The 25,636-nt window shown below is 36.7% G+C and overlaps 1 protein-coding gene and 1 long non-coding RNA gene across 6 annotated transcripts in view; one reads left to right on the forward strand and one right to left on the reverse strand.

Moving 5' to 3' along the window:
- PEX5L (peroxisomal biogenesis factor 5 like) overlaps positions 1–25,636 on the forward strand; it is a 117,205-nt gene that overhangs the window by 88,922 nt on the left and 2,647 nt on the right. For 4 of the 5 annotated variants that reach the window (XM_052803561.1, XM_052803559.1, XM_052803557.1 and 1 more), the window contains 11 exons: positions 1,234–1,345; positions 3,165–3,374; positions 4,514–4,640; positions 5,812–5,908; positions 12,668–12,763; positions 19,468–19,584; positions 20,529–20,672; positions 21,552–21,622; positions 22,784–22,981; positions 24,743–24,908; positions 25,281–25,438. In XM_052803561.1, the coding sequence (XP_052659521.1) occupies positions 1,234–1,345; positions 3,165–3,374; positions 4,514–4,640; positions 5,812–5,908; positions 12,668–12,763; positions 19,468–19,584; positions 20,529–20,672; positions 21,552–21,622; positions 22,784–22,981; positions 24,743–24,908; positions 25,281–25,438 (1,496 nt within the window). The remainder of the gene's footprint in view (positions 1–1,233; positions 1,346–3,164; positions 3,375–4,513; positions 4,641–5,811; positions 5,909–12,667; positions 12,764–19,467; positions 19,585–20,528; positions 20,673–21,551; positions 21,623–22,783; positions 22,982–24,742; positions 24,909–25,280; positions 25,439–25,636) is intronic. The other variant, XM_052803560.1, reaches the window with a different exon arrangement.
- On the reverse strand, positions 10,125–22,562 carry LOC128148983 (uncharacterized). The gene is made up of 4 exons (XR_008237493.1): positions 22,178–22,562; positions 21,459–21,563; positions 20,436–20,588; positions 10,125–12,253 (listed from the first exon to the last, which is right to left on the reverse strand). It is a non-coding gene; the product is annotated as an uncharacterized LOC128148983 (long non-coding RNA).

Here is a 25,636-nt window from a genome sequence, read left to right on the forward strand (position 1 = left end):
TACCAGCTTAAATGTTTGATCCATCAAAGTAATGGGCTTTTTATTTCAATAGCTCTGGTATTTTCTTGCAACTTTGTAATACAGAAATCAAGTACTGAGCAACAGTGATTCTAAGCTGTTTTGCTGTAATATCTTCAGAGGCAATCCTGCTACTGGAGTAGCTAAATGCCAGTAATTAACAAATATAAAATAAGGATGAGTAAATACCTTTTTTTTTTGCCAGTTCTAGTCCATATCAGCATCCTAAATTTAAAAGTTCAAATATATCTGAGAGAAAATTTTGAAAATTCAACAATGGAAAAAGAGTGAGAACAGAATGGAGAGAGGGAGAGCAGAGAGGATAAAAGTAAAGGTGAAATAGCTCCAGATGAAAGCAACAGACAGAGGGAAAACATGTTTTCACATTATTAAAGATAAAGTAAATACAGGGCACACCATCAGACATCCATCCAGCTCAGCATAGGTCTTGATCCTCCAGTCAGAGATAGGTTGCAGAGAGGAGACTTTTATTTCTGAGACTGTTTTGTGTTTTGCCTTTTTAATCCCTAATACATGAAATAGCCTGTAATACAGAGATTTCCTTTAGGTAGTAGAAAACCAATGCATTCATGCAATTACAATAAACAGGGAAAACTGCTCATAAATAAAAACTGTATTATGAGTCTTCACACAGTCAAAACTCATGCAGGAAGCTCATACATTCACCAGGCTCCATCCACTGTCATTCATATGTCTTTGTATTGCAGAGAAGTGTTTTCTGTCTCAGCAGGTTATTGTTTAATGGGCTAATGCATATTTGCTAGATGAAATGGTATCGTGGAAGTTCTGTGGGGAGGCATGTTACTTGTGAAAAAAAGACCACTTCCAAATACTAAAGAAGCCCTGCTTAGTCTCCTGGTGATAGAGAAGGCCAACTTCACCCATTGATTTGAAGGGAGTTACATCAGCCCTTGTATACTTTAGCCCTATAAGCAATAGTATGCAATAATTGCTATGGAAAAATCACCTTGCTGCTTTATTTTTGTGCAATTTGTAAAATTGGAATATAATTTTGCCCCAAAAGAGTGACTAAAGTTTTTTATTTTAAGCCCAGAGCTATTTGTACATCTTCTAATTGCAATATCTTACTCTTTCAATCAAAAATAAAGCGCATGATATTGTGATAATATGTTTTATTTCTTTAAATTCTGCATCACAACAACAGTCTGTGACCCTGGGTTTTTTTGTTGCTAGCTGGTGAACGAGCAACAAGAAAGCAGACCCCTTCTGAGCCCCTCCATTGATGACTTTCTCTGTGAAACTAAACCAGAAGCTGTTGCAAGGCCTGTAACATCAAACACTGCAGGTAAACAAAATTCTTTACCATCCCTCACTAGAGAGAAATAATTTTATTTTTATCTTAATTACAGTACATTTTTGTCAAGTGACTTCTTGATTTGTTACTATTTGTACAAAATTACAAGCTAGTATTAAATTATAATTGCCTGATCTATTAATAGAAAAAACTTTGTTCACTACATTTGAGGGCAAATCTGATGTGATCCAAACCACATGTATTCTAGCAGATCTCCGGGGTTGAATTAAAGTGAACTTAAGTTCAACAGGTAGTACGTATCAGTTTGACCAATTCTCAATCTTTTTTTTTTTGCAGAATTTTAACCTATGGGAAAGCCACACTTAGTCTGGTTTTAACCAAACCCATTCCTTACTTTAGAAAGATTTTCTTCAATAAAAACTTGGATGGGATGTCAGACAAGGGAAGAGATGTCAAAACAGTTTATCCAGGCTGAGTTTGGACATTTTATTAATCTAACACATTTCTTAGCTCCTTTGTGTTGTGATGAGATAGTAGAGCAGATAATACAAAGCAAGGGTGAATCCTGAAAGCCTTTTGAATTACATTGAATTATATCTGAAGTATATTGTCCTTTGGAAGTGTTTTTAGAAATTGGCCTCCTCTATTCTGTATTTGTGCAAAGGTAATCGAAGTGGTTGAGCAGATCAGCTGAGATACAATAAAATTGGCATAGCACTACTATGTTCTATTGCTATCTCATAAAATGACTTGGCTTGTTAGAAGCCATTTAATTAAAATCTATATACATGCAAATTATTGAATGAATAATTGACAGCTGGGTGATTATCATCACATCTAATTAATATGTGTCTAAAGCAATATGCAAGTTCTAATAACAAAAACTGGAACACTGAATTAAATAACAATTGTAAATAATATTTTTTCTTTTTATATATAGCTAAAGATATTACAGGGATTAATAGAAATATTTCAGGTTGTTTAAGAGTGGTGTTTATTGTAAAAAAGTAAGTATCTGTAGATCGTATATCTGCCTTGAATATCTATCAGACTGGGGGGGCTAGACTCATTTAATAACAAAAATTTCTTATTCTATGAAGACTGATGACATTCAGTATTTACCAAGAACATAGATAAAGCACTGCAAGCAATAATACAAATTTATCACAAACACCTGCCCTATAAAACGATGATAAAAAGGGAGTTTTTCTATCTTTTATGTGCTAAAGAATTTTAAGTGTTACCCTTCAAGCAACTTTTAAATGAAGAGCTGAGACTGAACACACTGTTATAGTCCTTAATAGAAATAACAGTAGAATTTATAATTATATTCAATATTTTTCCCTTGAAAGACAAACAGCGACAACAGCAGAAACCATTACTAAACACACCATTATTCCTTTATGACCCAAGAAGTCCACCCAAGAAGCTGTCTACTCTTCAGCTTTTTCTGTAATGGCCTGTGGCACAACAGTAGTGCCCTAAGCAGCTGTTACCAGTACTTGATAAATCATAACAGTAAACCAAATCTTATCTAAAAGCTCAATTGTACAGGGAACCCTTACAACATAAAACCTGTAGAGTAAGGCCACATCCTTAAGACCTAAGAAGTCTTTAAGATTTTCAGAGGAAAAGCCTTTTATGCAAATCAAGCTTTTTTAAACTGCATCCAGTTAAGCAGCTGAAATCCCTAGTCATATTTGAATATGCTGGTCATCATCTTTAGCCAGGAAATACACATCTACTCTAGTCAAATGCAATCAGTAATTTTTTTTCCAATTAAAACAAATTTTAAGAAGTGAGCTATTTGAATTAAAACAACATTCAATCCTAACATTTTGTCTCTAAGTATTATCAACAGGTCTGGATCTCTTGGATCTTAGTGAACCTGTCTTACAAACCCAAAACAAAGCAAAGAAATCAGAGAATCCATCAAGAAGTGAAGGCTTAAAAGCTTCAACCCACAGAAAGAAGACAGACAATTCTGACCTTATCAGTGTGGATACTGAGCAGAAAGTCCAGACTGTCAGAGTTTCAGACAAGTCTTCACTAGATTTAGGTAAGAGTGTAGCTATTTTATCAGTGCTACATAGCCTTGCTTAGCACAAGTTTCTCCTTGCTACTATCACAAAATAAGGAGCAACACCAGAATTTTTGTTGCACCGCATTTTAGCAGGGAGTGTAACCTTTGTCCCACATTATAAACTACTTGAAACACTTTAATCTTGAAACACTGTGAACACATTTTTGCCTTTGCCATTATACCAATTAAGTTGTCACTAAATGTGCAAATAAAGTTTTGAAAGGATTCTTTCAATAAAGAATTTAGTCAGGGTGAGTAAAATGGTAGAAAAATCTGTAGGGGTTTCATGAGAAATTGGTAAAGGACATAAATTAGAGGAAGCCCATACTGGATGTCCTTTTCAGAACTGCAGATGTCAGAAAAACACATTATATTTGTAAATACTGCTTTATCTATGCATACAAGAGAAAAAAAAAATCCATTCTTGACAGAAGAGCTATATTTATACAGATTGAAAAAAAATCCCAAACACAACTCAATATCCTGCCAAGCATGATCTATAGATGAGCTTTGGAAAAGGTGAATCTAATTTAGTTCCATCCAAACTAAATTACTTGCACTGCAACTGAAAAATTTGCAAGGTAAATGTAATTTATACCAAGGTAGCAAATCTTCCATTCATCAGCACAGAAATTCTTTTAGAGAACTTTATCTTCAAACAGGAGCTGAACATCCGATTTTTGCAAAGCAAGTCCAACATATGACTGAATAATATCAGTTGCCTACACAGTCATTTTTAAATGGTAGTCACTAAAAGAAGTTTTATTTTTACAATTTGGCTACAATTAGGAAATTAAAAATATCCCAAACTATCAAATAGTTAGTATAATTTTATCAACAGATCTAAATTACATACAAATCACTGATTGTAAACCAAGAGTTCCACTGACATTCTGACCATGAATGCTAATAGATTTAGAAAAATGTTGTGAATTCCCAAATATTTTCACAGAATATTAGCTAGAAAGGTGCATAACATTTCTGTATATTGGACCTTAACTAAAATACAGTCTTTGGTGGCACCATTTTCTCTATAACCTACATTTAATGGAGGATGTAAACTTTTCTGCAGTAGTTTCTTTAAAAGATTCCTATTTTCTTTTCTTATTTTTCAGTTGATATTCAGACACAGCTAGAGAAATGGGATGATGTCAATTTTCATGGGGACAGGAGTAGCAAGGTCCACCCTTCTACAGAGCGACCATCATCATCATCCAGAGCTCCATCAAAAGAGCTTTTATGGTACAACTCTTTGCTTTCCTTACAAAAATATTTCCAGTCCAGCTTTCTTAATTCACAGAAATGCTCGCTTGATGACAAGTCATATTATTAAATCTGTTATGATTACATTATATGTGTTCAAGCAGACATTTTGGACAATGTGTTATAAGCAAGTACACTATAAAATGACATTTTGCCAGCAATTTTTAATGTTGTGAAAAGTAGCAGGTGCAATTACTAAATAAATGGTGGTGAGAATTCTACAGAGGCACGCAGTGATCCAAAACCAACTACAAAGATGTGAGTAAAATGAGTAAAAAAGGATACTTGGAAGTGATTTGACAGTCACTGGATATCCAGTGTATTTTGGTTTTGCTACCAAGAGGGCAGAATTTCTGTGTATAACTGGAAGAGGCAAGATAAAATATCCAAGCCAGGTACTACCTCTTTCACGCAGTTCAACTAAAATTGCAGGGGATGTAAATGGGGGAAGAATTGGACTTTGCTATTGGGAACAGTTCATATAGATTAATTCTGCTGCCTTCCTGATATGTAAGCAACACTCATTCACTATGTTATGCATGACCATAATTAGCATTTTCATACACTAGAAGCAGTTTTCTGACCAAATGGTGCTCATCCTGTATCTTAACCTGCCCTTTATCTGGGTGTTTCATTAACTTAGAGCTTTACACAAGTTTTGCTCAGTTAATTTGATTTTGGTCTACAGGGTTTCATTTTCTAAGAAGAAAGAATATTAGGATATTGTAGCACAAAAATGCACATATGCCAAGGTGAAGTCCTGTGATGTGGTGGTTGATTCTTAGACACTGACTGCAGGTACAGTCTTGTGTCATTGCCTAACCTCATTTTGCCTAGCTATGAAAGAGAAGCATAGTGGTAGAGGCAAAGTCTTTATTCTATTATACTAGTTTCATGCCAATATACACACAGGGCTCTACTGGTGAATCAGACCTGACTCTGTTCTGTTGTATTAACTATTGTCTGCATGTGATTGAAAAGCGTAAGAGTGGAAACACAGAGAAGGGTCCAGGCACTTTTGATAACTGCAAGTTAAACAATTCAGTTAAAAGAAATAACCTAATTAATCAGGATATGCTTATGAATCTGAAAGACATAAGGCAGCATGTCTTAGTGTGCAGTGATGAGTATGTAAATGCATTCTTTCCAGGTCTACAGAAAACAGATCACAGTCTGAGCTGACTAACGTCAAGAGTGCCTTGGACTCTGATTCAACATCAGAATTAGAACTTGCACCTGCAACACAGGTAAGATGATTTGGTAGATTTATTAACAATAAAAAGGCAAGTAGGAATAGTCCTACTGGCTAACCGTTCACATTCTGGAAGAACTATTTAAGGGGTATTTTCAGGATCAACAGTTAAAAGATTCATAAACTGGTTCTTCACAGAGCTTCCAAATTAATGTGTTATGAAAGTGACTTACCTAGATCAGCATCTCAAACATTCAGAGTTTAATAGTGCAATGAATTGTGACCTTCCTGTACAGAGAGAAAGACTTCAAACTACAATTTACAGCATCCCTTCCTCTGGTTCTGAAATGCAAACTTCTAATGGTTCCCTCTCCCTGCAATATATCTATTCTCAAGGCCTCTTGGTCAACCAGGAATCCCCAGAATTGGGAAATGGCTAAGGAATACAGGAAGGAATTATTAGACCAACGTTCATTAGCAGTTTATCTCCACAGGTGAGAGCGCAGTGTGGTGAAAGGACTTTTTCCTGCTGGAAAAGGAACTCTAATACAGAGGGCTCTGGGCTGAAGGTTTGTAGATTTGCCCAATTCCACTGTCATATCGTATATTGGACAGGACCTTGTGGAAATGATTAGTTAGAGTTGTGTAGTTTTAGATATGTATGTATGCATATATATGTAGAAACATACATTTATATATGCATTCACATAGATCAGGTTGCTTATATACCTTCTTTCCTGCTTCTTATTTTTTAACTGACAGATTTCAAGTTCAGCCAATGCCACTGGCAGGGGGAAAAGAGAGTTGTTTGGTGGATTAACTTTTAGTTGAAAATAATTTTCTCCTCTTACCACAGCTATTTTTAGGTCTGGTCTTTAAAACCTTTCTGTCAGATGGAATATCTGGAAATTAATAGAAAATAATAGCCTCATTTGAAAATGGAAAAATGAGACACTAAAATGCCAAATGTCTTTCCTGAGACTATGCATCGTTTTTTTCAGAAAATAGAAATAGAACCCAGTTATCAGGATCCATTCCTGTGTTTTGGTTAGGAAAAAAAGTCTCCTTTAGTTCCCTGCCATCTCTACATTACAAACAGATTTTTTTTTTTCCCTTTAGAAAGCCTACAACTAGTTGTAATGCGTGATATCTTTCCTTTCTGCGCAATAGATTTATACATCTTTGTAATGGAAAAGATCTATTGCATAATATCATCCACTTGATGTGGACAGTGTGTTTTCACATGCTTTGTCCAGCCTGTCTTTAAGTACCTCTAACCCCTTTGTAGGAGGCTGTTCCTCAGCCTAATAGATCTACATGTCAGGAAGTTTGTGCTCAACCGAGATGTGTGGAAATCAAGTAGACAGTCACAGAATTTAAGTGCTGTGGCTTTCTATAAAAGCAGTTACAAATTTAGAATATAACATCTCTACTTTATATGGTCTATTTCCTGTTTATCTTCCACTAGAATAACTGCAGAAGCAAAAAATCCACATTTTTAATTCAGTATAAGTTGAGGCTCCATACTATTTTGTAAAATGACTGGTATTTCAAAACAAAAAAATGTGAAGTTGAATCAGCCGACCTGAAAAAGAAGCAGAGTATAAAATCCTCATCTGTTGTTCTGGTATATTTCATGTTTTGTTTTGTTTTGTTTTATCATAAGCTGCTTTTTTTCAAACGTGATCCATTCAAGTCATGAAATGTTGTTAACTGGTAATTAGTAGTGCAGAGAACTGACCTGAAGTGAGATTGCGTTCTTATTCTAGGTAGTTTACTTAGAAATTTAGTGTTTTCATTCACTGCCTGCTTCATCCTGCTTATACTTCGACTGTCAAAGTTGTCATTTCCCAACAAACAGGCTCATCTGTCTTGATTGAGTTCTTAATCTGTTTGTAAAAGAAATCACATTAGAGCTTTTATCAAAGCATATGTTTTCCATACTTTGTCCTCTATAGATCTTGTCTATCTCATTTAAGGGTAACCTTTGCATATGCAACAGATTCTGCCATACCCTAAAGATTTCATCTTGTCAAACTTGCTGCAGTTTTTCATCAGCAGTTTCTCAGACAATCACCTTCATCACTCATCTTTGACATGTTAGATTTAGTTCCTCAAAGTGAAATACTAAGTAACTAGGTCATATTTTCATTTTCAACATTACGCAATCTTCTTAAGAAAATCCTGTGTTTACCAGCACTTATGCCAATACAAAATCACAAAGGCAAGCTTTGAATTAATAAGGAAGAAGTGTGTTTGAAGGCTGGAACGGGCAATAGCATGGTGGCTGTCATTGGAAATGGCTGTCTTGCTTCTCAGTATTCTACTCACATCATACGTTACATATTATTAACTCTTAAACTGCATTGGCCCAAAGTATCTTTGTTCTTTCTTTTATCTGCTATTCTGGAAAGTTCCTTGTTATGCTTTTATTAGTACTGAGATATCCTACAGTGTTTGGGTTTTTTTGAAGGTTTTTTTTTTTTCCTCTTATAATTACAGACTGCAGAGGGCGATATGTTCAATTGTATATGCATAAAGTCTGCTCATGTTTTAACTTTCTAAATGCCTCCCTGAGCATTTCAGATATTTTATTGCTCACCCAGAATGCATACACAAAAACCCTGACATGCTAAAAAACTGCACCTAATTCTAATATGTCAGCACTCTTAGACAAAGATATAGCGCAAAGCCAGTAAACCTTAGAAATCTGCAGTTTGGGGCAACAATATTTAGAATGCAAAATTTATTTCCCACTTCTCCCAAATAGCTACAGTAAGACTAATGGCCCTAGCTCTCCTCAGATGTACATTACTCTAATGAAATGAAGATTTACAAGGAACAGATTAAGCTCATTATTTGAAGACTGGCTCAAAAGTTAAGACTGTAATTTAAGCCTCTCATTAACAGTTAAGGTCCAACAGCACATAAGCAGACTACAAGCGCAGGAAAGTGTGTGCAAATGCATTGGAATGGAGGATTTTGTCCCTGAAGAGTGCAGCCAGTGGTCAGCTACAGCACCTCCATTGTAGAGTGGTGAGCATAATCAAACCACAGTGTATGCAGAGCGTCCATGCCTCAGACATACCCATTCCACCATGACCCATATCCCACCTTGGGCTCCCCTTAAGGGAAGCAGCTTGTCCTGGTTTCAGCTGAGATAGAGTTAATTTTCTTTCCAGTAGCTGGTATAGTGCTGTCTTGGGTTCAGTATGAGAAGAATGTCGATAACACACTGATGTTTTCAGTTGTTGCTAAGTAATGTTTAGACTAAGTCAAGGATTTTTCAGCTTCTCATGCCCAGCCAGCAAGAAGGCTGGAGGGGCATGAGAAGCTGGGAGGGGACACAGCCAGGGCGGCTGACCCAAACTGGCCAAAGGAATATTCCACACCATGTGATGTCATGCCCAGCTTATAAACTGGGGAGAGTTGGCTGGGGGGTGACGGATCACTGCTCGAGAACTAACTGGGCATCGGTCAGCAAGTGGTGAGCAATTGCATTGTGCATCACTTGTTTTGTATATTCCAATTCTTTTATTATTATTATTATTGTATTCTTCTTGTTATTATTTTCTTCCTTTCTGTCCTGTTAAACTGTCTTTATCTCAACCTACGAGTTTTACTTTTTTCCGGATTCTCTTCCCCATCCCATTGGGTGGGGGGTAGTGAGCAGGTGGCTGCACGGTGTGTAGTTGCTGACTGGGGTTAAACCACGACACAGCTGCAGAGTCCCACCCCATCACTAGCTGGAGATGTTAAGTTCTCCAGTGCTGGCACTCCATTCTCAGCACCCTCTCTTCCTGCACTAGTGAAAGGCAGCATGTTTGTTATATGTGGGATCTTTCATTTCTGGGTATCACAACTCAGAATATGAGTCTGCATTGTCTATATGCAAATGCAGCTTATGTAGGTTTTGTTAATTACTTCTTTTTTCCCTTCTGGCTGTGCATTTAATGGAGGAGAAAGTATATTTCTGGGGGGATTATGCAGGGACAATACGTATACTCTGACGTGTGGCAGAGGACAGGACTTCTGTGCTTCTTGTCCTCTTCCTTCTTGCCTCTCTACTACCCCAACAAGCTCACTCTCCCCTTCTGCAGTACTACTCAGTCTGAACATCATGATTTACAGTATCGTCCTTGACCTAAGGAAATTGCAGTCACTGGAAACAAAAGATTAAAAAGTGGAAGTAATCATTTTGCGAGAGCCAACTTGTAAATAATGAAAAGGCTAGGACATAATTCATGTCTATCAACAGAGTTTTGTGTCAAGAAAACCAAATTTAATTCTTTGATCAGATTACAGGTCAGGTTGATAAATGTTGCTGTCTGATATTCTGCAAGATGTTTGAATTAACATACCATATTCTGATTTTAAAATTAGCACCATACAATATGAATAAAGCAGCTATTAAACAGATTAAAACTGGCTAACCTACGATCTCAAGAACAGTAGTTATTTGCTAGGAATTGTAATCACATGGGTGTTCTTCTGTGATTCCAAAGAGAAACCATGATTGTCAATATCATTGATCTGAAAATAAATATGCAAGCCATTCCTGACAAAATTTGCATATGATACAACAGTGGAATTAAAATAATGTAAATAAGGGAGTCATAAAAATGAGCTGGTGACCAAGACATCTGTATAAATACATATTCCAATACAGTCACTTGAAAAATCATACATTTCAGAACAAGAATGCAGGCTCTACTTACAACACTGTGCTGGAAGGCAATTTGAAAAGAATCTATGGCTCAGAGTGTAAAAGGATGTCAACATGAGTGCTCCCTGTGCAGTACTGTGGCAAGAAGAGCATGTAGAGGCAGGCATAATTAGCAGGAGATAGGAGATCACCTGATTTCTGTACAGAGAAAAGGCAAGACAGGTACTGGAATATAAGATTCACTTTGGTTGTCTGTACGGTTATAAAAAAATAAAGCTATAAAAAAATAAAGAGGGAGAGTAAAAGAGACACAAAAAAGGTTGAAATCTGAATGCCTCATAATGAGATAATTTAAGATCTCCATCTCTTTATATCATTTAAAAAACAATTAAAACCTGTTTAAAGTCATCAGTATCTTTCCACAGAGAAAATAAGGGGTACTAAAAAGTGCTTTAAACTACTGGAAAAAGAAGAATAAGAAGGGATAGTTGGAAACTGAAATTAACAAGAGAAACAAGGAGGGCAATTAAATAAATTTGCAAACAATGTGATAAGATTAAGGTCTCCTGACAACTTTAAATTAAATCCAAGCACCTTCCTCAAAGACATGTATTCCAGACAACCTCAATTTCTTCTCTGTGGAACGTCAGTTTCATCCTGCAGATGTTGAGTGACAAATACCGTCATGTGATATATAGACAAATGGATGACTTGAACCAGTTACCTCTTCTGCCCTAAATTCTATTAATCAATAAAACAACCATTTTGTGTACAGGATTGGGGTTTGGTATGTTTTCAGTGACAATCTGAAATCTCTTCCTGGCCTCACCAAAGAAAAACAGTATTTTCCAAACAACATGGACCAGAGGTAGTAGATGTGAAAGCAGAAACGGTAGATCCTCAGTGTAGACCTTCCCTCACACTCTGTGCTTCCTGTCACTTGCAGCAAAGTCCAGAAGCCAACACAGAACACACACAGTGCCCCTCACCACCACGTGCTTCTCACAGAAATTTTGCTGTATCATTCTTTTCTAACCATGTATCATCAACCTAATATACATTTCACTCATCAAACTCTACCTGAGAGACCAAAGACTCAGGAACAAAACAGAAACCTTAGGGCTAGATTGACAAACGAACGTCATCGTTCTAGGCAAAACAACATGTGTGTACACACACAGACATACGTGTTTGACCAAGCATTGCGTATTACTTATATGAAACTCAGGAATGTATTGGATGTTTCATCCCAGCAGTGCACATTCCAACACTTGCAGGTACAGTCCAATGAGTCTAAAGTGAGCAAAATTAGTCTTTTAGCAATGTGGCTCATTGAAATTGAGTATTACAAGTACAGTCATCAGAAATATAATCACGTAAATTAATGCAATTGGGACCATGGTCAGGCAAATGGCTAATGAGTTTAACCTCTGACAAACATGGGAAGGGATTAGCAGTCAGAGCTCTGTTTAGCAAGATTAGGCCACTTTGTGCTTTTCTATGACACCATTGAATACTGTTTGGTTTTTGTACTGTGCCTTTTGTGCAAAAAAAAGAAAAAAAAATGTTTTTAATAAAAGAACAGGGAGAAACTTGTTATGTACTTCCAATGGGATCAACTGACAGAACTGACAGTAAGGCACAGAAGAGAGAGCTGCTGACTGTAAAAAGGATTTGTCCTTCCAGTGAAATCCATAGCAGACTTGGCTCTCCAATGTGATGCCAAAACAGAACCTGAAAGAAAAACACAAAATATACAGGGAAAATGAGATGTTTTCTTCCTGGAGCATAGTGAGAGGAATGCATTGTCACAGTCATAATGCAGGAGAAGGAACAATTAAGGTAGAAGTCTTGTACGAAATAGTCAGTCTCTTCCCTTTGTAGCCCAACTCTTGCATTGTCTTTTCTTAGATGTCTCTTTATCTTTCACACATCTTGAGTGAAAAGTCTAGAAAAGATAAATTACTCTGCTTCCCATGAGGAATGGTCTCTGCTACAGTGTAAGAGAATTCAGAGGAATTCATGCAGGGACACAACGAGTTTTGCCCAAGAAAAAGGCCATTTGGGGCTCTAGGCAATTAAGGAAATAACTCAGAAATGTGGCAGAGAGTATATCATCCCTTTCTGATTTATTCTTTTATTTTTTAGGCACGATCAACTAAGGAGCAGCGTTGGGGAGGGCCTCTTCTCTCCAGAAATCACTCCTTGGAGGAGGAATTTGAAAGAGCGAAGGCAGCTGTTGAGGTATTACTTCATTTACTGTTTTCATTTTCAGCTAATGTTCTACAGATTTCTTATTCATCTTGCAGCACAAGTATAGCAGAAGGTTGGAACTGGATTATTTAAAGCAAAGAAAAGACACATTTCCTGGAGTTACTCATTTAAAATAGCAGTTTCTCCCTTAAAAAAAAAAAATAACCTTAGCTATAAATGAAGATTAGACAGAACCAAGTTTTCAAACTCAATTTTTATTGCTATAGCAAGCGGGTCAAGAAAAATTCCCCATACATGTAAGTACTTCCAAACTTAAAGTATAAGAGTGAAACACATTTTTCCCCAGCAACTGAATGTGTGCTATCAGTTATTTAAGCTCGGACACAAACCAATTCTCCACAGCAAAACTGGAATTTGGAATCATTGTTAAACAGAATGATTACCTGCTGTAATGGATAACTGCACGTATACCAGTAACCATGCACCAATACATTTTTATAATTAGTGGGAGAATGTTAAACACCGGAGTACTCTCATTTCCTTACAAATCGTTTTAGTTTGAAAAGGTGCGTGTACTTGGATAGTTCTCCTATTGCACTTCTGTTTTTTTCACTAACTACTACTTTTCCAACATGAAAAATGCCTTGAGTGTTGTCCTATACCACTAGACCCAATTGAAATCCTGATCCTGTCTAGAGGCAAGGTGGCATACAGGGTTTTTTAACAGAATCCAATAAAAAATTAGATATAAGCAATGATCTTGAGCATCATTATCTTCTCAGGGGTTCAGTCGGTAACGCTTCAAAATCCCATCACCACAAAGAGCCAAGACAGCTGCATCCCACCGAGGGCAAAAGTTCAGGCTGAATTACATAACAGCCACTGAAATGAGTTTTTAGAGTGGAAAGGATGAAGCTATGAAACCGATTCCTCAAAACTGATTATTTTTGGCATGAACTGCAGTCTCATTAGTCTCCAAACATCTAGTACACTTCAGGGATATTTGGGTTTAGATTTGAATTTTACTGTCTGTATTTTAAGACTCCTCTAACTCAAGTTTTATACCATTGTAACTCCAGTGTTAGCAGTTGAACTATTCTAGATTAATATTGGTTGATTACAAACAAAACTAGGCCTAAATCGTATGCTGGCTTCTAGCTAGAAACAGAATTTAAGAAATTAATTTGATTTGTAAGGTTTTTTTCATGATATGCTAAGGTAAGACTGCATGGTTTCTTCTCTCTTATCGTACACAAAAAAATTCTTGTCTCAGCGTACAAGGCTAAAATGGACACAATCAGTAAATTAGCTGTTTTATAAACTATACACCGAATGCATTTTTCTTGTATTTTCTGAGTGCATTGTTTTTTACTGATCAAATAGATTCTTTATAAACAACTGCTGGTGACGCACAGCAGGCTTTTTGATGTCACATATCATACACATTTGCTCCAGGTAGGGAAGGAGAGACTTGCTTTCAAATTGCCACTGCTTACAATGCTCTAGATGTTCCTAATTGCACTGCAGACTGATCCTTAAAGTGGGACATGTTGTGCTGTAATCTGTGATTGCGACACAGGGAATCTGATGAACATCTCTGCCTTACAGTTAGCGGTTAAGCAAATGACATCAGTACTCTTGCAATTGCCAGAAACCATGTGTGATGGGGAGTTCCCAGACATTCAGCAGAAAGAAAAATGAGTTGAGGCCAACAACAGATTACAAGCCATTACTGAATTACTTTACAGAGTAAAGTAAGGAGGAGAATATATTGTAAAAAAACCCCTGCACATTAAAAGGTCATACTGAGGCAACAAAGACAGGTTGTTAAATTGTTTTAATGTAGTCTCAAAAACAGCTATTAAAAAGAGTCTAATTAAATGTTTCCCTAACTGTGTAGCTGGCAGTCTTAAGTTATTCTTTCTGCTTAAAATAGAAACTTGGACCAGGTAGTTAAAATGTAAAGGAAAGGATTCTTCAAGACCTTACAGAGCAGTTATTTCCATTTGCATATGAAAAGAATTGAATTTTCATCCTAGCTAAAATGAAGTGGTAAGAAAGCTAGAGTGATTGAAATAAATTGCAGCCCATCTCAGAAAGATTAGCGGTTTCTTAAGCGGAGAATAGATACAGTTCAAAAATTCATTTTTTAGGCTTTGGATGTTTCTGTAATATCCTTCAACTGGGAAAGCTCCAAGTGGTAAGATTAGCCAGAAAACTGATCAAGAAAAGGAAGCAAATCTCGGGTTCTTTGTGGCCTAGTTCGAAAGGAATTAATTAACAGTTCAGTAAATGAAGACACCAAACTTTATCCTCCACCCAGTATTCACTTTAGAGCTTTGGGAATGGTTTTAAGATGTCAAACTTTGAGATTAATGAAGATCTGCGAGGTAATTCTTTCTTAAGAAGGTTTAAAGATGTCTATGCCATTGGGGAATCTTTTAAGAATAAAGAGGTAAGTAAATTAGCTTTTTCATGAGAGAGGGTCCAGGTTCACTTGCAGTGACTGGGTGCTTGCAGACTTGCTACTTTTTCTGTCATTCTGGAAATTGGACTTGATTTTTGACTCAGCCCTTTGCTATACACGAGGGAAGCACAAATAGCCTAAAGTCTTCATGATTTCCAAGTGCCATACCAAGTATGTTTTAATGTAATCTTTCTAATAATCAGCTGTGTTTTACCAAAAATTGGTACTTTTGAATTTTTTAAGAATGCCAGCATGGAGATTCAGATCCATCCTGTACCTATATTCTGTTAAAATGATTGTTTCATCATCCACCATCTTCTTGGTAATGAGTCAGAGTAAATAAAAATGAAACCAAGAACACAAAAACTTCTGAGAAATGTCTCAGAGACGGAAAAAAGCAATTTTGGTATTTTCTTATTCCACATTTCTCTGATGTAGAGATTAAACTGCGATGCCATGCTGTTTTGTGAGCTTACGCAAAAGAAATTTTGAGCTGTTCTTCTCAGCATCATTTTATTTACACCACCATGTCACATGAGCCATCTGCCGTATAATATACTGTTATGAAGCATCAGAACATATTACAGCTAAATTATGTGACGATAGTAGGAAAAAGATGGGATTAATTTATTCAAGCCTAGGAGAACATAGTCCAGAACCATCAGCTTTGTGATTCCCATGAATACTGGTTAGAATCCTTTCTGTACCTATGATATTCTTGTCTCACTGTTTCAGCATCCCTTTAGGATGTGCCTAAGGCTGCCTAAACCACATTTTAAATTGGGATCTAGGAGCCTGAGTCATTCAGATGCGTTTTATTTGGTACTCTCTCAAATCACAATGGGAATCTTTGCCTTGATATACATTTTTTATCTCTAAACTTTACTCAAAAGGCATATTTCAAATTTTGTTTTGAGAATATATCAGCTAAGGAAATCTTATGTAGTTAGCACATAAGTTTAACTTACTGTGTCCTTCACATTGAAGAGTATGTTGATGCAGTAATTCAAAGAAAACAACCACAGAACCTATCTTTGTTATGCATTGGTCAAGAAGGAACACTGCAAATTCATTTTTGGCAGTACAGGACAGGCAAAATTCTATTCTAAAAGCTATGAAAATAGGTAAGTTTAGAAATTAGCCAGCAATATTCAGAAAGTACATGCCCCGCCCCACCCCCTTTCATAGGAAGTATCATAGGAAGTAAAGAGCCTGGAAATATTTTGCCTCCTATTTGTTTAACTGCTTCAGCATATTTTTAAATACTAAGAGTAAAAATAGCCTCTTTGACAAAATGCAGAATATTCTGCTTGGAAGTAGTCAGATGGTACGAATATTTTTCCTGGTTGTCATTCCACTTAACTGCTGCAGATGATCTGAAAACGTGCTAAATGTGTTCAACTGGTCTGAAAACTTTTGGTACATCCAAAGTAATTCGCCAGCATTAAGGTAGCAAACATATTTTGAGGTACTTAGCACCAGTCGCATAGCAAATAGAGTTAAAATTAGCTCTAGGAGTCTTGATCCAAAGCCAGATTTTCAGAAACACTCAATATTAATTTAACCCTCCTGCCACTGAAGTCAATGAAAAAATTGCTACTAACAACAGCTGAAATAGATTTAGGCCTTTAACAAAGACTGTGTAATATTTACAGTCCTCTTCCTCAAGGACAGTAAACTGCTCTACTGTTGACATTGTTATTTGTCACAGCAGTATTATAGCATTTTATCAGGTGCCATTATTGTGCATGATCCAGTTGCTCAGTGCAACTTTGCCATACCAGTTTCAGAAACCCCACATGCTGCATGTACTTAGAGAGCTGTAGCTGGGACTCAAGCCCATTTGGCCCAAACAAGCAAATCTTTGCTTATAGTTGCAAAATAACAGTTGGGTCCTGGCCTGTGTCCAGATAGCATACGATGAGTTGAGAGAAGATACAGCAAAGCAGGTCTTCTCCCCATTGCCTTATTCCTCCACCTTTGACTCACTATAGATAGACATTAAGCACAGCTACTTGAATGCATAGTAATTTGTTAGGTTTTTAAGTGGAGTATGCACACAGTGAACTTCTGTGTGAATTATAAATATGTAATTAAGCAGCAGAATTTGAACTTAAGACCTAAACCCACTTATATGCTTGCTTATGATCTGCAGAAATGTGATTTGTTTCCAAACCATTAATTCCTAAGGGATTTTTGTGGGGAAAAATACAAGCAAAAATTCTAATATAAACATCATATATATATATATGTATCTCTATATAATTAGTTATATAAGTTAATCTGTTTAAAAAGGCATTGCTAATTACTTTTCAGTAGTTTTATTAATATTAATCTGTAGGAAAGGGAAATTGCCACTCCTTTACCTCATCCTGAATCTCAAAATTACTGCTAGTAAAAACATGGTCAAGTAATTTTTTCTTCAATGCAGTGCAGATTTGCACTGAATGCAAAATAGTTGATAGAGACATCTGTTGAACAGGATAGTTTAAGGGATTCAAGTGCCTCTGGTCATGGCTGATAAGAGCAAAAGAGGGAGCGATCTGATTCATTATCCTAGCCTTTTCAAACCCTAAATGGACATTTCAGCACAATCTCACAACTATTTAAAAGACTGTATTTCCTTCAAAGTTGGAATGAAAGCAAATTTTGAAACCTTGGAAGTTGTTGTGTAACAGAGTTGTCAAGTTCTGATGCTTCTATTACAAAGAGTGAAATCTCCTCTCCGTGAGTGAATGATTCACGTTCATTTCCTAGTCCACAGAGGAACGTAGCAGGTACCTCCACAGATCCAGTAACTGCATAAGTCAGACAATTCTGAGTCTCCTGGAAGAAAGGGCTGGATATCAGGAGGCACATACTACAGTAAGAGCCAAAAGGAAATGCCTGTTAGATTTCTAGAGAGGGAATGCACCTTGCCATTTTTAAAGAGCCTTATGATTTACAGCAGCCACACCTAATGTTAGCCAGTGCAAGTCCTCCTAATCCTTCACACCTAGTCTCAAATGTTCTCATTGCTGACTCATTCTAGATATGGTCTGTGCTTTCCTTTTTCCAAGTACCTAAGGAGGGTCGTAGCAAGTCACGCAATCACAGACTAAGCTCTATTTTTGCAGATCATGCCTGGCTGTGGAGCAGTAGCAAAGGAGTCAGTCTTGTAATGAAGATTCAGAGAAAACTATCTGGATCAGTTTATAATATCTTCAATTAATTTTGATTAGCACCTCACTCTCAAATAGTTCTGTCTAAACCTTAATAGAATTATTTGTGCTGTTGTCTTTGACATAAATAAGCTAAGAAACTGTGCCCTCAGTAGTGCCAGTTCACTGAAGTTCTGGCCATGACCTTGTAGGAACTGGAGAACTTTGCAAAGGCTTGTTTGTTGAGCATATATTCTGCGACGGAACTGCTTTTCGGGGCTTATGACTAATGTGTGGAGGCTGAAAAACTAGCACCTTAACTTGGATTCTCCCCTTTTTCTTTTTTTAATGCTATTTCTGTTTCTTGGCATCATTTTCTAGTAGCCACAGTGGTTCCCCCATTCCAGTCATTACACATCCTAAATCTCATTCTTGTTTCATCATTTCTGTTTCTCTTGTATATGCATTTTTCCCTCGTCTCTAAGCTGAATGTTAATCTTACTGTACAATTTTATAATCTCTTATAGATTCCTCTCACCAGCACAGTATATGATGCAATATTAAGATTTCTCCACCATGTCAAAAAGCCCCATTTGTATTAATTCTCTTGTGCAAACACCCTCTGTCTAAGCTTTTACGTTACTCTTTTACATATTTGAAAATGCTGCTGAATATACCAAAGTGGGATCCTTGTTCTCTTTTAAACTGTTTTATCTATTGTTATTCTTTAGCGTGTATGCTTAGTCGATTTTTTCTTTCTTTCTTTTTTTTTGGCCAGGGACTAGCAGCATTCACTTCCTTCAAATTTTATGTAACGATTTGCTGTTAGCATCCATAAGATGCAGTGTAAGCTGCTGCAAATCCTGCTTCAAATAGAACATACGTTGCCTCTGAGATAAAGAGTTTTCTGTTGATGAAATGCATTCCAATATAAGAGATGAAATTTAATTATATGGAATTCCAAACATAAGCTGTAGTATTTCAGTCAGTATGATTATTACTATAATTAATACTGCTCAGCAAAATTGCCAGACGCAGAACACTCGTAGAAAGAAATTAAAAGCTTACCATTTTATTTTAAAGTTTTGTTGTTCATTTTCTCCCCTTTTCCCCTCTTTTTCTTCTAGTCAGACACAGAGTTTTGGGATAAAATGCAAGCAGAATGGGAAGAAATGGCTCGCAGAAACTGGATTTCAGAGAACCAGGAAGCACCAGGGCAAGTCACCATCTCAACCATTGAGAAGGTAACACAAAGTTTTTTAATACAGTACATCCTTCCTGTGAAACTTTGAGATGAGCCTCAGCTATTCAAGGGAACCCAAGAAAACTCTTTGAGCATGGAAGCTAATTTTACCCCCAAAAGCTCATCCTCTTTAAGTGCCTGTAAGCGGGGTAGATTTAAAAGACCTTACCATAGTGAGAAGACATCTAGACTTGCACGCTGCCTGAATTCAGCTGAAAGGATCACAAAGCAAACTGCTGGATTATGGGCACTTTTGAAGATGGGCACTTAAGGAAGAGCACCAAATAAAAAAATCTGGGCTGGCACATTCAAACACTGTTGAGGATAGAAATGATAGAGATTCTATCTCTCTTCTTCATTCCCTCCATTGTATGTTTTAATTTGATTTATATTATGTAACTGGTATTAGCATACACCCTTTACACTGCAGTGGCAAGAAGAGAAAAAGGCAAGATTCAAAGAAATACTAAAATAAACTCAGGTGCTTGCAATGCTGTTCTGTATCTTGAAGGTTAATTGAAGATTTCAGGGTATTAACTGAAGAGACATCAGGTTACAAGCACTGCAGGGAGTCAGCTGCTTGATGTGTGCTCTTTACCATCAAATTGGATGTACTGGGCTCATGCTAGGTTCAGTTCTGCTGTTATTGCAGGCAGCGTGAGTTGTTGCCATTATCTTTGATGGGAGCAGGAGAGCCCAACATGAGTACCAGTAAGTACAACTTCAGAGCCAAAGTAAAAAAAAAAAGAGAGCAGAAACATAAAGGTCCAATGATGCTGACTTTTTACACTTTTTCTCATTGAAATTTCATGGGGGTGCTCACAGCATTTTCACAGAACAAAGGATGTTTACCTCCAGTTGGAAAATAGTGAGTCATTTAATTCTATAGAGTTGCCATTCCTTGCTACAGTGCTTCATCTTGGGTCCATTCTCTCTCTTTTCCAGGGTTATTATTTCCATACTGAGAATCCCTTCAAAGACTGGCCTGGTGCTTTTGAGGAAGGACTGAAAAAAATGAAAGAGGGTGACCTGCCAGTTACAATCTTATACCTGGAAGCTGCTATTCTACAAGAACCCAATGATGCAGAGGTATTCACTCATGTGCCTTTTACTGATAAAGGAAAAGGGGACTCCCTTTAGCATGCAATGATGGAATGATTTTGTGGCCCAAACCTTTGCTAGTCATGACAGACTGAAACAGATTGAACGCTAACAGTGGTTTTGGGATAGCGTATGCATTGAAATAGATAAAGGTGAGCTCTTCATAAGATGAGAATCTATTTTTGAAATTATAGTATTTTCAAATTGTCATTTAAAAGCATTCAAAAGAGACAATATTTCAAACCTTTCCTTCTTTTCCTGATGTTTTCAAACTATCTTTTAAACACTGCTATTGAAAAGAGGAATATTTTTGATTTAACAAGAATGTTGATAAATTTTTTAAAGTTATATCAATTTCTGAAATATTGATGTTTTCAATTAGTATATATTTAACGCCTGTTTTCTGTGAAACATGAAAAATATTTGCAGTGTAAGTATCTAGGTCTATTTGAATCTATTGCTACATTAAATTAAGCAGCAGTATTTCGAAAAGCAAAGAGAATCCCCAGACCCTCTAGAATCCTTTAAACCTATACAACTTAATAATTATTCTTCGCCATTTTCCATAAAATTCTAGCAACGTTTAAAATGTACAGTAACTCAAATTTAAGAAATCAGCATGTGATCATACACTGACAGAATACCTTTGCATTCATTGATTATAAATATTATCGGGCCCAAAGATGTTCAAAACTGCATTAATTTGTACTGTTGGTATGCACACCGTAAAAAAATCTGTAGTTAGTGCCAGACAGATCTGCTCTTTTCACTCACCTCTCTGCTTAACTTTGATATTAGTTGTAACTCTGCTTGCAGTTGGGTATATATAACAAAATAACACAAAAATAACGATGATTATTTTTGCAGGCCTGGCAGTTCCTGGGTATAACACAGGCAGAGAATGAAAATGAGCAAGCAGCCATTGTCGCCCTCCAAAGGTAGATGAAGATAATTGCTAAATAAGGGGTCTGATGAGTATTGGGTAATGCAGGCCTAGGTATATTTAACGTGAATCTTACCTTGTAACATGAAGCATTTATTTAACTAAGTAAAGCGCTGACTTCAGAGGGATGACTAGTGATTAATATTTCTGTTTTATTAAATAGTGCAATATTTAATCTAGTAATTTAAGTAGTTGCACAATAGAAAAGTTACATGGCCTGATAAACATGAATTAGGCATAATGCAAATAAAGTGCCTTGTTGATATTCTAGCCACTTGGCATATTTTCTGTAGTCTGTCCTTTAATGAAGAGGTTTTCTTAATTGGAATGAGCTCCCTTCAGCTGCTGAATACTAAACTGACAATATTTTTAGGTCGATAGAGATGTGAAGATCACAGTATGCTTGTATGTAAAATGTCAGTTCCAAAATATCAGCATTATTATCTGTCTGTAGTGGGTTTTCATGTTTCCATTTGAACCAAGCACCCTCTCATCAAGTCATTTCACCTAAGGATACTCTAACTTACTTATATGTAACTTCTTATCTTACCTGGATAGAAATCCAAGGGGTTGCCTGACGTAGGGTTTGCTCATCCCTGCAGTTTTGAAACAAGCAACAGTGATGTTCATAAAACAGACTAGATTCTGTTTCCAGTTAATGGTATATAACCATAGGAAGACTACTTGAGTTGATTGGCTCCAGCATTATCAAAGAAAACCTGAGAATTCAGAATGACTGAGAAGATTCATAAGGATGGAAGAAATTGTCTTCAAAATACTTTCTTGTATAGCTGCAAACGAGATTGAACTGTTCACTTGAATTTACATAAAGCTGCTCTTTGTTTACTAGACAGGTATTATAAAAGTGAATCTACCTACGTTTACTCATAATCAGAAGGATAAAAACAAAACTTTTATGCATATGTTTATGTACATAAGTGCATATGCACAGCAATGTGCACGCATATGTGTGTGTATACATATGCATAATGCACTTACCACAGAAAAATAAGACAAAGTCCCTTCTTTAAAAGTATTGTTGGGTAGATCTTACTTGTGTAAATGATTTTTTTTTTTTTACACAGATTATTTTGGATGAATTCAAGAATTGTGTTTGGCTAAAAAAACTCTCAATATATTCTTATTTTCTGCCTAGGTGCTTGGAACTACAGCCAAACAACCTAAAAGCACTGATGGCCCTGGCTGTAAGTTATACTAACACTGGCCATCAACAAGAAGCCTATCAAGCTCTAAGAAACTGGATAAAGCAAAATCCAAAATACAAGTATATAGTAAAAAGCAAAAAAGGGTCCCCGGCACTTACCAGAAGAATGTCCAAGACATCAGATGAAAGGTAAATGCAGTGTAAATCTTGATGGTGGAAATTTTAATGACATCACTAGAAATGATGGTGCATGCTGTGCCCCCTTACTCTGTAGAAGTCCAGCCTGTTCCCTATGATGGAAGACTCAATACCTCTCATGTCAGGAGTGGGAAGCTAACACAGGACATTTGGTTTAGCGACTGAAGGCTATATCTTATGCCATCTCTGGAAGTAAAAAAAAAAACAAAACACCAAACCAAAACAAACCAGCTAAAAAGAGACGCTTCCTCTCAACTCCCATCACTTCCCTCTGACCCTGTCTGCTGCCTCTGTATTCCCACATGCCGCATCCTCATTCTTAAATTCATTCCAAATCCATACCAGGCCTATATCCGGCTCTACAGGTGTGTGTTCTTCCTACCGTTTGTCGTATTTCCTATACCCCAACTAAGCCACTCAAATCCAGGAATTATAGCCATTTTACAGTGGGACATAGCTTCAGTTCACTGAAAACATTGGGAGGTAGCACCTGCTTGTTTAAAAGCCGTTCTGGTTCTAACCAGAGACAGCACAGTCATTTCATCTGCCTTCAGCCTAGTGTACTGTAATGGAGCTGGCAGCCATTTTAAATAACAAAAAATTCATGAGTTGACAGCCCTTTGTCATGATTTCATGGGGTCGATAAATAAGTATCTCTGAATTTCAAGATGCATGATAAAGTCATTAAAGGCATAAACATGATTTATAGAACTAAAACTCTAGGGCTATCTCACTGCTTGTCATTTTGAAGACAGGCCTTATGTTTTACCCTTATCACTAACAAGCCCTGGGTTGACAAGATAATTTAGTATAAGCAAAAATAAAATATGCAAGCTCTGCTTAATTGCTAAGTGTGTTATTCTACTCTGGCCTCATCCTGCTGACATCTGGTGTTGTCAGTGCAAAAGTTTTATGAAGCCTACAGTGGGTACAGAAGTCTTAAATTTTGGCACCTTTCTTCAGGGGCCTTGGCTAGTCACTTGATCTGTTCCTCTTAAGAATAACTACTATTTTTGCCAGGAAAGAACTGTTTTATGTCTGAGAAACTCATGCAATTTTAATAGTTTTAATAAGCCTTCATGTTATCTCACTTGGGTTCATAGACTTCAAAGAATCATGGAATTGTTTACGTTGGAAAAGACCTTTAAGATCATCAAGTTCAACCGTTAACCTAGCACTGCCAAGTCCACCACTAAACCATGTCCCTAAGTGCCACATCTACATGTCTTCTAAATACCTACAGGGACGGTAACTCAACCACTTCCCTGAGCAGCCTGTTCCAGTGCTTGATAAGCTTTTCAGTGAAGAAATATTTCCTAGTGTCCAATCTGAACCTCCCCTCGTGCAACTTGAGGCCGTTTCCTCTTGTCCTATCACTTGCTACTTGGGAAAAGAGCCTGGCACTCACCTCGCTACAACCTCCTTTCAGGTAGTTGTAGAGAGCGATAAGGTCTCCCCTCAGCCTCCTTCTCTCCAGGCTAAACAACCCCAGTTCCCTCAGCTGCTCCTCTTAGGACTTGTTCTCTTCATTATATAGGTGAACTTTTTTATTCCAGACACAAGTTTACAACAGCACCTGAAAGTAAATCTTTGCCATGATGAAGTTGAAGAAGCTTATTTTCAAATTTTAGGACTATATCACTTCTGATACATCCATTACAAGGATTTTAATTTCTAGCTATGCAATCAATATTGCAATATTTGTAAAGAACTATAAGATGGAACTTTAAGTTATTTTTCACTCTTGTCTAGCTCATTACTTGAAGAAGTAAAGGATTTGTACCTGGAGGCCGCTCACCAGAATGGTGATATGATAGACCCTGACTTGCAGACGGGACTTGGAGTTCTTTTCCATCTGAATGGAGAATTTAACAGAGCAATAGATGCATTTAGTGCTGCTTTAACTGTTCGGCCAGAGGTACATTTTATGCTTTTACATTTTTAAGAATTTAGCTTTACAGGCCATTTTCTTTCACCCCTCTTAATCAGGCCATTATTAATGAGATGTCGCTTCAGCCATTAAAGTTTTAATACCTGAAATAGAAATGTTAATTACAAGATAGTTCCATTTAGAAGCAGATTTGTCCATGTCCAATTTCTAGCTGTATGCTGATTAATTGGACTAGTTATATAAAGTTGCCTATAATCATGAGTCAGAACCTCACATTCCGTGTCAATTAAGAGAAGATACAATACTGTTATTTTCTGCAGTCCTCCTTACTTTGCAAGCAAAAATAAGCTATTATGTCCCTTTTTGACATCTACAATAGAAAACTCATTTTCTCACCAGGACTATACATTATGGAACCGTCTTGGAGCAACCTTAGCAAATGGGGATCGAAGCGAAGAAGCTGTCGAGGCCTACACACGTGCTTTAGAAATACAACCTGGCTTCATTAGGTCCAGATACAATTTAGGAATAAGCTGCATAAACTTAGGGGCATACAGGTAAGTTACAAAAATGTGTAAACAAAAAAGTCAGGGATAATAACTACCAAGTGAAAACTCAATTTTCTAGCTGGAGCTATCTACAAGAAAAAAAAAAATCAGAATATAGCTACATAATCTCAGCTGTTGTAAAATTTTGTAATTATTTTTTACAAAGTACTAAAAAAGCAATGATACTTTTCTTGTTCCACAAATTCT

The sequence above is a fragment of the Harpia harpyja genome, chromosome 12, assembly GCF_026419915.1.
Source record: "Harpia harpyja isolate bHarHar1 chromosome 12, bHarHar1 primary haplotype, whole genome shotgun sequence".
Taxonomy (NCBI): domain Eukaryota; kingdom Metazoa; phylum Chordata; class Aves; order Accipitriformes; family Accipitridae; genus Harpia; species Harpia harpyja.